At 42.4% G+C, this 13657-nt stretch overlaps 2 protein-coding genes across 2 annotated transcripts in view; both read left to right on the top strand.

The window, feature by feature from the left end:
* CLPTM1L (CLPTM1 like) overlaps window positions 1–3603 on the top strand; it is a 113224-nt gene extending 109621 nt beyond the window's left edge. The window contains exon 17 of the mRNA XM_074945088.1: window positions 950–3603. Coding sequence (XP_074801189.1) covers window positions 950–1034 — 85 coding nt within the window. The 3' untranslated portion in view covers window positions 1035–3603. The remainder of the gene's footprint in view (window positions 1–949) is intronic.
* Window positions 3604–12738: 9135 nt separating this feature from the next.
* The window catches only part of TERT (telomerase reverse transcriptase), a 125313-nt gene continuing 124394 nt past the window's right edge, over window positions 12739–13657 (top strand). The window contains exon 1 of the mRNA XM_074945081.1: window positions 12739–13381. Within this exon, the coding sequence (XP_074801182.1) occupies window positions 13145–13381 (237 nt within the window). The 5' untranslated portion in view covers window positions 12739–13144. The remainder of the gene's footprint in view (window positions 13382–13657) is intronic.

The following is a 13657-nucleotide window of genomic DNA, read 5'->3' as shown; positions in this document are numbered from 1 at the left end:
ACCGCTCCAACGCTTCTGCTACTTAGTTTTGCCATACAGCAGAGTGATATTAATAAGACTCCTAATTTTCGCTGCTGCTGCTATGCAGAACTCCGTGGCAGCAGGGTAGCTGTCAAGAATTCATGTCAGTTTCTTGTTGTTGGATGAGAAAATTAAGAACAGAAGCAGATTTTGGAGTTATTCACTGGGAAATAGGACTGAGAAGGAGACAGAGAGGGAAAGACGTTTAGACTAGCAACAGAGATGTCCCATTCTGTTGACAGCCTTTTGTAGTATGCAGGGAGAGTGATAGAGGAAGAGGATCTCCAGTACTCTCACAACAGAGGGGGAGGAGACTCAAGGCTCCTTCCTTCCAACAGGTAAAGGTGAGTAGAGCTTCAGATTTGCAAGGCGAAGACTGAAGATGAATCATAGGACTGGAAGGGACCTAGAAGTTCATCTAGTCCAGTTCCCTGCACTCGTGGGAGGACTAAGTATTATCTAGACCATGAAGTCTCCAGGTCTAGAGACGGCACAAAGCAGCTGGTGGCCGTTGTTGGCCTTCTCAGCAAGGCACTTCCAAGTGCTCGTTGGTGGAAGTTCTCCCTTCATGATGGTCTTTTCTATCTAGCTTTGAATAACTAGTGGGTTTAGTCTTCTAGCTAGTAAGTGTCTGGTATGTTTTTCAAGTTCTGTATTATGTAAACAAAGTTAAATTTAAAATAGAGAATTAAACTTCTATTTAATGTTTTAAGTAAATATTATATGGTGGTTCTTTTAAAGTTTTAGCTTTATTTAAACTGATTTAGTAGTAGTAAAACAGGTTAAGGAAAGTTATATTTAAAACAGCCCAGCCTCTTTTGATTGATGAACAAGGAATCAATTTTTGGCAGATTAAACAGTGGTGCTTGCTGTCTTTTACCAGGAATCATTGCTTCATGTCACTAATTTGTGTTATTTTATCTGTAAGGCTATATCCTGTGGATAAGAGCAGAGTGAATGAATATGGAGAATCTTATGAAGAAAAGCCGAAAAGAAAACTCCACAAAGAATAGTTTAGATAACAGTAGACGACTATTTCTGGACTGCTACTGGCTATGTGTATTGTTTGATCTTAATGAAGAAAAAAGATTGGATTATTTAATAAGAGTATTTTTTGAAGTTTATGACAGAACTCCATGGACAATACATCTTCTGCATTGCCAAAATCTATTTTTGATGGTTCTTTGATGTTTCAAGATTCCTTTTGTGTCTTTATGAAGAAGTCTGCCAATGTTTCTGCCAGATGTCACTTAAACAATAGTTAAACTTCTCTTACATGACAAATTAATATTTGTTTAAATTTTCTTTATTGTTATGATGGACGTTTTAGTAGGTGTTTTGAGACAGCTTAATTAACGGGTCATGTGGTACCTTTACTGATAGGCCATGAAGAATACAGGTAGGCTGTGATTGTTATAGCAGAATAGAGCATCACTGCTGAACCAGGGGTTGTTAGAATTTAAAGGTATAACTTCTGGAACATACACTTTAAACTGCATCACACAACACCATTCTAGATTGACACTGGACATGGAAGGGCTCAGATTGATGGAGGGTTAAAATCTTATGGCTGACCTAAGCTGTATGGGACTTCGAAATAAGAGTCCTCTGGCTTAAAATAGTCTTCCTGGAAGGAAGGGGAAAGTAACCCAAACAGTTAAACTTCTTAAAATATTGTCAAGCTTTTAGCCCATAATATGACTTCAAATCTTAATTTATTTTTAAATGGTTTTTTATTATAAAAAGCTAGTGAGCATGTGCAGCAATTAGTATTCAGTGACTATTTTTATTACATATATAAAGTTGCATAAACCTTTCCTGCATTGCTAGCTTAGGATCCCTTGATTCCCCATTAAAATGGGTATTTATATGATTGTCACAAAGCATTTTGATGTACTAGGAAAATACCTCTTAAACAGTCTTGCAGCCTTACATGTTTGCATGATAGACACCATTGTGAACTATTGTGCCAATTCTTACATGCTTTCACAGGGAAAAGTTTCCTAGTCTTCTTGATTTGTATTTTAAATTAGATAAATAAAACATACAGCATTCAGCTAATTGGAAGGGGATTGCTTGAACTAATAGATGCTCAGAATATTATCTATCGAAAAAACATAAGTAAAATAACCTTCAAAATGTGCCCATAAGTTAATTTTATTTCCAGTAGCAACAATGTTTAAAGGGTGAAGTGTCACTGTAACTTCCTATCATGTTATCAGTTTGGATATTGTATATATCACTGAAATTCAGCACTTCTTGCAAATTGTTAGAATATGCTAAAATAAAGTATATTCAAATGGTAGAACAGTATGCATTTAGAACCCCCATTATGCAGTTTTATGAAATAATAACTTGCATTTAGTGAGCACTAAAGTTAAATAACCTGCATTGAGTAACACTGAAAATACATGTTGCTTTCCTCACATTAATAAACAAAACATTTGATTCCCAGAACCAGCATTAGCAGCTTAAGCCTAGTTAAAGTAAATACTTTGTTTTAAAGTTAAATTGATTAACTTCTAGAGATTTTATGTGGAAAAAACCAACACTGCTGACCAAAGCTATGTCTTTCTTTTAATTTACTACATATTTTTGCTGGGCTGTCAAAACAAGTTTGTTTTTTTGTTTTTTTTGTTTGTTTTTTTTTAACTTCAGTATGCCACTAACTCAAAATGTAAATAGTTCAAGTGAAGGAAAGATTGCTTTAATTTTGTCATAAATAGAAAACAATAATGGTTTGTTTTTCTTTTTCAAATCCCAGTGTTGCAATGGTTTGAAAGCACAAAGGCTGTCGTCCTGTAAAGACAAGGCATGTGCCTAATTTGACACACTGTGAGTAGTCCTACTGGAGTCATTAGATCTTAACTTCACTTACACTGAGGCCCCTTTACACCATTCTGGCAGTGTAAAGCTGTCATGAAGTGGACATTAGTTTAAGTTAATGCCCACTTTAAGGCCACTTTACAATTCAGTAGTTCCAAGGGCCTGATTCTCCTTTATACTAAGATCCTTTTACACTGCTGTAGCAATGTAAAGTTACACATGTGCATAAGATCTTGTAGGATTGGGATTGAAGTTGACACAACCAAGATTTTTCTCATGTTGCCAGCTGCAGCTCTGCATTTTTATGCAAATTGCTCTAGGACTCCTATTTCATAGTAGTAAACATCTAGTTTTGTATGTTGAAAATAACTTGTCTTGATATTTAGTAACTTTATACATTGGTCCTTTTTGTGCCATTTTTAAATGAATTTGAGTAATTTTTCTGAAGTGGCCTCTGAAAGTCTAATTACTGCATTCAGGTAATTTACATTTATATTCAACATTCCTTTTTTGTGGGTAATTGTTTGAAAATCACTCTTACATCTTTATGTACTGTTAGTTTATTACCCTTCATAACTTTCCATGTCTTTTGGTGATATGAGAGATAAATAATTTCCCATACAACAATGGTCATGCTGAATGTAAGGTTAGAACATTTGATGTTGTAAAAGCAACCAGACTTTTTCAGGCTTTGAATCAGTGATTTGTTTCCTGCATTCCATTTACAAATAAAACATGTGTGGGATGAACAGTTTGAGTTCTGATCTGTTATTAGAAAGACTGAGTTACAGCATGTGTTTCATAACTGAATGACGGATGAAACAAGAACTGACATTTCTTTTTTAAAAGCTTTTTTTCAGTGCAATAAAATAGTCTTACAAAATGATGAAGCACTGTTCCATTGAATACTGCATGTTTTGAGCTATAGTTCACTTGGTTTGAAATAGATTTAAAATGTGTCACTTTTCCTCCTGAATTTTTCAAACATAATTGGAAACAGTTTCAGTTCCTTCCAGAAGAGAATACTATTGAAGTGCAAAATATTTTTAAAATGCAGGATTATAGATGTGCATTGTATTCATGATAACACGTGTTCTTCTGTCACACTGACACACAAGATGAGCTAAGTAACCACCATTTTAGTAAAGACTGTATATGACAAATCCTATGGTCTCTGTTGGATTTTAAGGACTACATTTAGAACTTCCATAATTAAATCCCAAGCATTTAAAAAATATGCACAAATAAAACATTTGAGTTAGGTAGGCTATCTTGTGCAACTTGAGACAAGCTCACCGCATCTTAAATCTCCCTTAATAATGGTCTGTCATTTATACTGTGGCAAGAAATTGAACTATATATGTCACAATCTATTAATAAAGGATTGTCAGAATTAGGAATAGACAGTGGGATTTTAAAAGCTGCTTAAAGCATTTGAAAATATCAGCCAGCATGTTCAAGGTGGACCTGCAAGGAGTTATTCCTGATTTCTTATTTATGCTGCACTGATGTTAGATTAAGATGTTATCCTACCTTCCCACACCTAAAACTGCAAGGGTGACCTACTCTCTACCCACCCACCTACCCCCAAAAAAGGAAAATTCCAGGGATGCACCAGGTCCTGGGGCCAGACAAACTCAAGCTGCAGAAGCAAATTAAAAAGCAGCCTCAGCAGGGACAAACTGCTTTCTACGGTTTTTACTCTGGAAATTCTCTTGTGCTGATTGGCTGTTTGGTCCATCTGCTCCCATCCCCTTCCTCAGTTTCTTCACCTCATATCATTCTACTTGCTCTTCAAGCTATCCCGTTTCCTCTCCCTTTCCTTATTCACCACATCTCCCACCTTTTGTCTTTTGTTTAGCTAATTGCCCATAACAAATCCATACCCAAAGAATGTAATAAAAATTGAATCTTGGAACTAGCATATTACCAGATCATCACTTTGTTCACTCGCCTTGTAGGTTGTATCCTTTTCCTTCATCTAGACTATTTGTGACAGAGCCCAGCAACAGATGCTTTAGAGAAAGTGCAAGAAATCGTACAGTAAGCAGATGTGGTATAATTTTTCAACTATGAAGGTCTCAGCCTAATAGTTAGAGATGCCTTGAAGTATGGAGCCTTTTCTATCCCTTCCAAAGTTTTTTGTTAGCAATAGCTATTAGAACTCTGGATATGTTATACATATAAATGCCCAGTAGCCTGAACCTTGCTAGCATTTGGTCTTAATATCCCCCTGCAATAAGTTCCGAAACTTAACTATGCATTTTGTTGAAATTATTTTCGTTGGTTTTGAATTTCTCACCTTTTAATTTCTTTAAATGCCCCCTTTGGCTTTATATTCTGAGAGAGAACAAGAGTATTATAGAAGGAACTGGTAGCAAAACCTATAAGTTGAGGTTGCCTGACCCTTTCCATTATAAGACCCTGTTTTCAGTTGGCTTAAACTTGGCCAAAATGTAACCATTTCGACTGAAATTTTCTATGTCTGCCTTAAACTGATTTTTTTTCGGGGAGGGCGGTTAACAGTTAAACTATTTTAGAAAGAGATGAGGGGGAAAATACAAACAGTTGTAAGAATTCAATGTAAGTCCAAAGCAGACTGCAAAGAGTTACTAAGGGATCTCCCAAAACGGGATGATGGGGCAATAAAATGGCAGATGAAATTCAATGATAAATGCAAAGTAATGCACATTGGCAAACAATACCATTTCTATATATAAAATGATGGGGTCTAAATTACCTGTTATTACTCAAAAAAGAGATCTTGGAGTCGTGGATAATTCTCTGAAAACGCCCACTCAACGTGCAGTGACAGTCAAAAAAGCTAACAATGTTGGAAATCATCAGAAAAGGGATAGGTAAGACAGAAAATATATTGCCTCTATATAAATCCATGGTGTGCCCACATCTTGAATACTGTGTGCAGATGTGGTCACCCCATCTCAAAAAAGATATACTGGAATTGGAAAAGGTACACAAAGAAGGGCAACAAAAACGTTTAGGGGTATGGAACAGCTTCCCCATATGAGGAGAGATTAATAAGATTGGGACTTTTCAGTTTGGAAAAGAGATGACTGGGGGGGAATATGATTGACTGGTGTGGAGAAAGTAAATAACGAAGTGTTATTTACTCCTTCTCATAACACAAGCATTAGGAGTCACCAAATGAAATTAATAGGCAGCAGATTTAAAACAAACAAAAGAAAGTATTTCTTCACACAACACACAGTCAACGTGTGGAACTCTTTGCCAGAGGATGTTGTGAAGGCCAAGACTATAACAGGGTTCCAAAAAAAAAAAAAAAAAAAAAAAAAACTAGATAAGTTTATGGCGGATAGGTGTATCAGTGGCTATTAGCCAGAATAGACAGGGATAGGGTCCCTAGCCTCTGTTTGCCAGAAGCTGGGAATGGGTGAAAGGGGAGGCATCATTTGATGACTATCTGTTCTGTTCATTCTCTCTGAAGCACCTCGCATTGGCCAGTGTTGGAAGACAGGATACTGGACTAGATAGACCTGACTCAGTATGAGTGTTCTTATATGTTTAATTGAAAACCTCTTCCAACTCCATGCATGATGCTGGAGGGAGGCTACTAGTGGAGTTCCTCAAAGATTGGACCAGTTTTATTTAACATTTTAATGAATGACTATGGCACACAACGTGGGAGTGTGCTAGTAAAATCTGTGGCTGGCACAAAGTTGGGAGGTATTGCTAATACAGAGGAGGATTGGAATATGACACACGAAGATCTGGATGACCTTGAAAACAGGAGTAATAGGAATGGGATGAAATTTAATAGTGAAAAGTGCAAGGTCATGAATTTTTTCTATAAGATGGGAACAAATCACTTGGAAGCTACAATCAGTTGTGATGTGGCCATGAAAAAAGCTAATGCAATCCTAGGATGCCTCAGTCAAGGTATATCCAGCAGAGATAGGGAAGTGTTATTACTATTAAACAAGGCACTAGTAAGTCCTAATCTGGAATACTGTGTGCAAATCCTAGAAGATTAGGGTTGGAAGAGACCTCAGGAGGGCATCTAGTCCAACCCCCTGTTCAAAGCAGGACCAATCTGGTCTCCCATGTTTAAGATAGATGAATTCAAACTGCAACAGGTGCAGAGAAGGGCTACTAGGATGATCAGAGGAACGGAAAACCTACCTTATGAGAGGAGACTTAAGGAGCATGGCTTGTTTAACCTAACAAAATGAAGGCTGGGAGGAGATATGACTGCTCTCTCTTAATACATCAGAGGGATAAATACCAGGGAGGGAGAGGAGTTAAAAAATTAAGTTAAGGGCCAATATTGGCAGAAGAACAAATGAATATAAACTGGCCATCAATAAGTTTATATTTTACCTTAGACAAAGGTTTCTAACCATCAGAGGAGTGAAGTTCTGGAACAGCTTTCCAAGGGGACTAATAGGGGCAAAAAACTTAACTTGTTTTAAGAGCGAGCTTGATAAGTTTAAGGAGGGGGTGGTACCGTGAAATTGCCTACAATGGCATATGGCTCATCCAGAACTGCTATTGGAAAATATCTCCAATGGTTAGAAATAGGACACTAGATGGGAAGGGCTCTGAGTTACTATGGAGAATTCTTTCCCAGGTGTCTGGCTGGTGGGTCTTGCCCAAATGCTCAGGTCTAACTGATTGCCATATTTGGGGTCAGGAAGGAATTTTCCCCCAGCTCAGACTGGCAGAGACCCTGGGAGGTTTTCACCTTTTTCTGCCACACAGGTCACTTGCTGGTTTGAACTAGTGTAAATGGTGAATTGTCTGTAACTTGAAGTCTTTAAATCAAGCTTTGAGGACTTCAGTAACTCAGCCAGAGGTTATGGGTTTATTGCAGGAGTGGATGGGTCAGATTAGCCTGCAATGTACAGGAGGTCAGACTAAAGGATCATGAGGTCCCTTCTGCACTTAAAGTCTGCGTCTATATTTTGGAATAGGAAATTTGGCAACAGGATCATCCCAGTCTGAGGGATGGGCCTTTTGTCATCGGTCAAAATCTGTGCAAATTTTGCCAAGTTAAAAACCTGTATGCATTGAGCATGCTCCATCCCCACACAGCTCCTATGATTTGATTGTGCAAATACAATTCCCAAAGGCTGACTGAACATGGTCGATCCTAGGGCCACTGAGGCTGACAAGATTTTCCGTTTTCTCTCTTCCTAAGGGGTGGTGGAGGGTCACTAGAAGAGGGAGATTCTTTCCTGTGTTCTCAGTGCTCTCTCTGCTGGTGCTCACCTAGCATGAAGGAAAAGAAAAGAGCAGCAGATGTGAGCAGAGGAAACAAAAGGACAAAGGGTCTAAAACTACTAGAACATACCTCCAGAATCTGATGCTGTCGGCAAATATATCTGAAATCCACTAGCGAAATATGTCTTGTTCACATAGATGTGATAACCTACTGCTGCTACTAGTTACTCTGATAGCTCAAGTGGTAGAGGTCTATGCTGCAGATCTAAAAAGTCTGGTTCTGTTGATGATCCATGTCAATATGCTGCCACAAAATGAAATTTGTTTGCTTTCTCAAAAACTTTGGCAGGGGCAAGAGGGACCGTTAAGTATAACTTCCTACATTAAAAGAATGTTAAGGTAACAAACTGAAGTATTCAAAAGTTAAGAACTTTGCCTGTGCAATTTTAATTCAGCCCCTTGTGTATGCAGTAAGACAGTCTTTACATGATCACATACAATTTTTTCCACAGGACCCCTGCATCGTTCAGTGCACAGACTTATTTAAGAAAGAATGGAGAGTTAACTAGAAACAAGAGAGTGTGATGGAAACAAATGGTTACAATACAAAAGAAAATATAAAACACGAACCAGAGTCTACACTTGTTAATATTTATGGGACACCATCGGAGGACCTAACCACATCAGCCACACCATTAAGGGCTTGTTCACCTGCTCATCTACCAATGTGATATATGCCATCATGTACCAGCAATGCCCCTCTGCCATGTATATTGGCCAAACCAGACAGTCTCTACGCAAAAGAATAAATGGACACAAATCTGATATCAGGAATTATAACATTCAAAAACCAGTAGGAGAACACTTCAATCTCCCTGGTCACTCAATAACAGACTTAAAAGTGGCAATTCTTCAACAAAAAACTTCAAAAACAGACTCCAATGAGAAACTGCAGAACTGAAATTAATTTGTAAACTGGACACCATCAAATGAGGCCTGAATAAAGACTGGGAGTGGATGGGTCATTACAAAAACTAATTTCCCCCTACTGTTGCTCACACCTCCTTGTGAACTGTTTGAAATGGGCCACCCTCATTACCACTACAAAAGTGATTTTTCCTCCCTTGGTATTCTACTTTTAATTGAATTGTCTTCTTAGCACTGACCCCTCACTTGGTAAGGCAACCCCCATCTTTTAATGTACTGTGTGTATATATATACACACATCTGCTACTGTATTTTCCACTCCATGCATCTGATGAAGTGGGTTCTAGCCCTGAAAGCTTATGCCCAAATAAATATGTTAGTCTCTAAGGTGCCACAAGGACTCCTCGTTGTTTTTGCTGATACAGACTAACATGCCTACCACTCTGAAACCTGCCACTATTTCCTGTGCAGTACCAAAAGTCAGAGTCCTGTGTAGCAGGAGATGGATGCTTAAGTGGATGGATGACAACAGATCCCACTGTGGATTGTCCAACCCCAGACTGATTGCCGACTGACTGATAGCACTCCAGCACTGCAGACTTCCTGAGCATGATCACCACTGAATTCTCCACTGTCAATCCAGCTCTCATTCTGGTATCCCTGTGCTCAAGGTCTGGAGTGACACTGGTGCACACTGTGACATTCCCCAGTGATCTGCTAGGTCACTCCAGTCCTTGACTCTGGGAGCCAGTCTTACCCTGCTCTGCTGTGAGAACCCCCACTCCTGGGCTGTTCACGCACAGCTTCTGGCATGTAAGCTGCTCCTTGGATTGTGCAACCAAATGACACTAACCAATATCTCCGGGCCCAGACAAAACCCTAGGAACCTCCGTCTTGCAGGGTCCAGTTATTCCGGTTGGATGCTGCAAGCTTGTACAAGTTCGTCAATTTAACAAAGAAATTGACATGCACCAGGCTTGTTATCGCAAGGGGAGTCCCTGACACAGCTTCAAACCAAACACACTGCTTCAGGTAGAACAAACAGATTTATTAACTACAAAGATAGATTTTAAGTGATATTAAGTGATAGACAAAACGTCAGAGTGGCTACCAAAATAAAATATAAGCACGCAGTCTCAACCCTATTAGACTGGGCAACATCTAGATTAAGCAGCTTTTCTCACCCCACTGGATATTGCAGTCCTTAATATACAGGTTTGTTCCTTAAACCTGTTCCTTAAATCTCCTCTGTTGGAGTCTTGTCTTCTTCTCAGTGTCTTAGTTGCTTGCAGTGAAGGTGGGGGCAGGAGAAGGGCTCAGTATGTGTTCACTCTGTCTGTTTTATACCCTCAGTCCATGTGCTTGGGGAGCACAAGTCCAGGCATGTCTGGGGGACATTGCTGAATCTCTCCAAGCAAGGTTGAGCAATTCCCCTGGTGTGGCCTCATGCAGGTGAGTCATTGCATTGTAGCTCCCTTGCTGGACAATGGCTGTTGATGGGTGGTTTGACACCCCACCTGGGTGTTGGTTACTTTCCTTGCTGTTGCCTCTGGGGAGCTAATATCTGGCTAATTCCCCAATTTACAGCATGTTTTACTGACCACCATACAACACAATTCCATATGCATTAATGATACATATATATGGATAGAGAAATGACTTTCAGCAGATCATAACCTTTCCCCTGATACCTTACAAGGAATTCTTTATATGTAAGATCACGATTATATGAAAATGAAGAATATGGGGGTTACAGTACATTCCCCCAAGGTATAGAATGTCACACATACTCATCCAGTAATGTGGCCTTTAGCATGTGAATGTTCTACAGCCACTGCTCATTTACCCAAAACTGCATTATGATAGGATCCCACCAATCAGTGCTCATTTCTTGGGTCTAGAAGTGGCAATTCACCTTGTGGAGATGCTGTGTGTATGTCAGCCCCAACCTGGCATTTTTATTTTCACTGTGTCAATCAGCATCCAGTTATTGTGCTTGAACATCTCCGCATTTTCCCCATCACACCGCCAGTTGTAATTAGGTTTACCATAGTTCAGGTTTCCCAAAAAGAGGACACTGCCAGGGGGAGCAAGCTGGATGGGGGTACAGTTGGATGGTGCTGGAGATGTGTGTGTGTGTATACTGGGATAGGTATTTAGGGGGTGCTGGAGGAGTTGTGTGTACTGGGAGTGGTATTTGGAGATGCTGGGAGGGGGTAGCTGGTGGGTGCTGGAGGGTGTGCGCGCACTGGAGGCGTGTGTCTGTACTGGAGGGAGTACCTGGGAGATGCCAGAGAAGATACCTGCAGCCTCACTCTCTTGGTGGGGACAGGTTGCTCCCTGTCACAGTGTCAGAATGGCTGGTGCAAGGCCAGGACCCAGCGCAAGCTGCCAGTCAGCACATCCATGTAGGCCCTCCACCACAGGGCTGAGAGCTGGGGCCTGGGTGGGTGGGATCTGGAAGCTGTGGCTGCAGGGGAATAGACCAATCAGCTGTGGATGCAGGAAGGGACCAATCAGGGCATAGAGAGGACTCCTTCTGACACAGGCACTGACTCTGTGGGTGCTCTGGGGCTGGAGCAACCACAGAAAAAAAATAGTGGGTGCTCAGCACCCCCTGGCAGCCCTGCTGATCAGCTCCTTCCCCTCCCCCCAGCGCCTCTTGCCTGCTGGTGATCAACTGTTCAGCAGTGTGCAGAAGGCACTGGGGGGAGGAGTGGGGACAGGAAGAGGCGGGGTGAGGGCAGGGTGCGCTTGGGGGAAGGGCAGGGTGGGGGTGGGGCCTTGGGGGAAGAGGTGGAGTGGGGGCAGGGCCTGGGGCGGGGCAGAGCAGAGATTGAGCACCCCCAGAGAAATTAGAAAGTTGACCCCTCTGCTTTCTGAGCTGCAAAAATCCCACACATTGCCTCTTAATTGAAAAATGCACCTAGGGAGAGGGCAGAGAGTCAAAAAAGAGAAAATGTCTGGACCTGGGAAAACCTGGACATATGGTAATCCTAGGTTGTAATAGTACTTGTTCAAGTTCTGAAAATACAGGAGAATCATGCATCCTGTATTAGCAACACTCATGAGAATTGCACTGAGCTGTGCAGGATACATGCTTCTGCCAGAGCAATGTTGGGGACTAAAAAGTGGTGCTCAGGACTGTGGGAGTTTTAAAAAATGGCATGAAAATTATGGGATGGAGAAAGTGGCATTGTGGGAACTTGATCTCCAGCTCTTAGAAATCCCTTGGCAAACCACCCACATATCACAAAGCACTGTGAAAACACACCACAAGGCACTGAGCTGGCCAGCAACATGGGGCATACTTACCTGTGGCACACCATGTTTATGCTGATGCAATCACTCATGGTGAGTACATACAGAACCATCACAAGCACCCAAATATGCACATACCCAATCGATATACAGAAGTTGGTGACTGCACCGACCTAACTTTGGGTCAACCAAACTTTGCAGTGTGCACATGGCATGGAGAACCCCAGATAAAGAACTTGGATGACTGTCTCTCCATCCTACCCACACACCAGCCTCCCTACCTTCTCTAATTAAGCACTGTGCTCTATAAGTAAATAAAAAGAGCTAGTCGAATCTCTTTTAGAACCTCCTTGTTTAAACGCATTCTCCCTCCACAGGGAACGTAAGCGGTCGCTACCCAATCCTAACTGACAAATGTCGTGTGGCAGCAGTCCACTCCCCACAGAAACAGCATGCTTCCTCCAGCCCAGCCCCTGGGCCTGCCTCCACCTCCACTCCTCATGGCACGCCTCCCGCCCAGCTCCCTGCTAACCTCAGCTCCCCTTCCCCTTGCGGCTCGTCCGCTCCTCTGGGCTGCGGGGCGCGTGCGGCGCTCGTGAAGCCAGCTCAGGGGACGGGCGGCTCTCCCGCTGCGGCCGGGCTGCGAACAGGCTCGCTCACTAGGTCTGCGCAGGCAGGAGCGTGAGCATGTGCAGGAGCCAATAGGCCTAGGTTGGGTTTCCTGTTGCCCCTGGGCTGGGGGGTGGGCAGCTGTCGCTGCTGTAGAGCTGTTGCTCCCAGCCCCGGGAACTCAATAGGTGCAGCAGTAGCACACGCGGAATTTGTGGGTCCAGGAGGGAGGCATTAGTGCTTCTGGGAAAGGTGGCTCGGTCCCAGCAGGGAGGCGGCTCCGCTCGGCTTCAGAAGCATGGCAGGCTCTGGGCCCTTTCGTGCCGTGCTGGCCATGCTGAAAGGCTGCTATGCCGACGTGCTGGGGCTTGAACAGTTTGTGCAGAGGCTCCGGGAGGCGGCTGCCTGCAGGCCTGGCGAAGCTGAACTGCTGCAGCGCGGAGACTCCGAGCTCTATCAGACGTTTGTGTCTCAGTGCGTGGTGTGCGTCCCCCGGGGAGCCCGAGCCATCCCCCAGCCCCTCTCCTTCCAACAGGTACTACCTAGGGTCGGCGTTCGCTGGGCAGCGGGAGGACGTTTTCGGGAGGCTGGCGTGCCCCACTCTGTGGTGGGCAGCTATCGCGTGCACCGCAAGCCTCTTGCTGGAGCGAAATTAATGGTTCCTGACTTCTTGCTTTTTCTTCTGAAAAGCACTGGAATTAATCTTCTTTTGAACAGCAGAGGCTGTACTCCTGGGCTAGTCAGTTCTTCTGGCTGCTTGTACTCTAGCAAGCACCAGAGCAACCCCGTCTGGAAGGAAGAGCCTCTCTGC

The sequence above is a fragment of the Natator depressus genome, chromosome 2 (genome assembly GCF_965152275.1).
Source record: "Natator depressus isolate rNatDep1 chromosome 2, rNatDep2.hap1, whole genome shotgun sequence".
NCBI lineage: Eukaryota > Metazoa > Chordata > Testudines > Cheloniidae > Natator > Natator depressus.
This window is presented reverse-complemented; position numbering and strand designations above follow the sequence as displayed.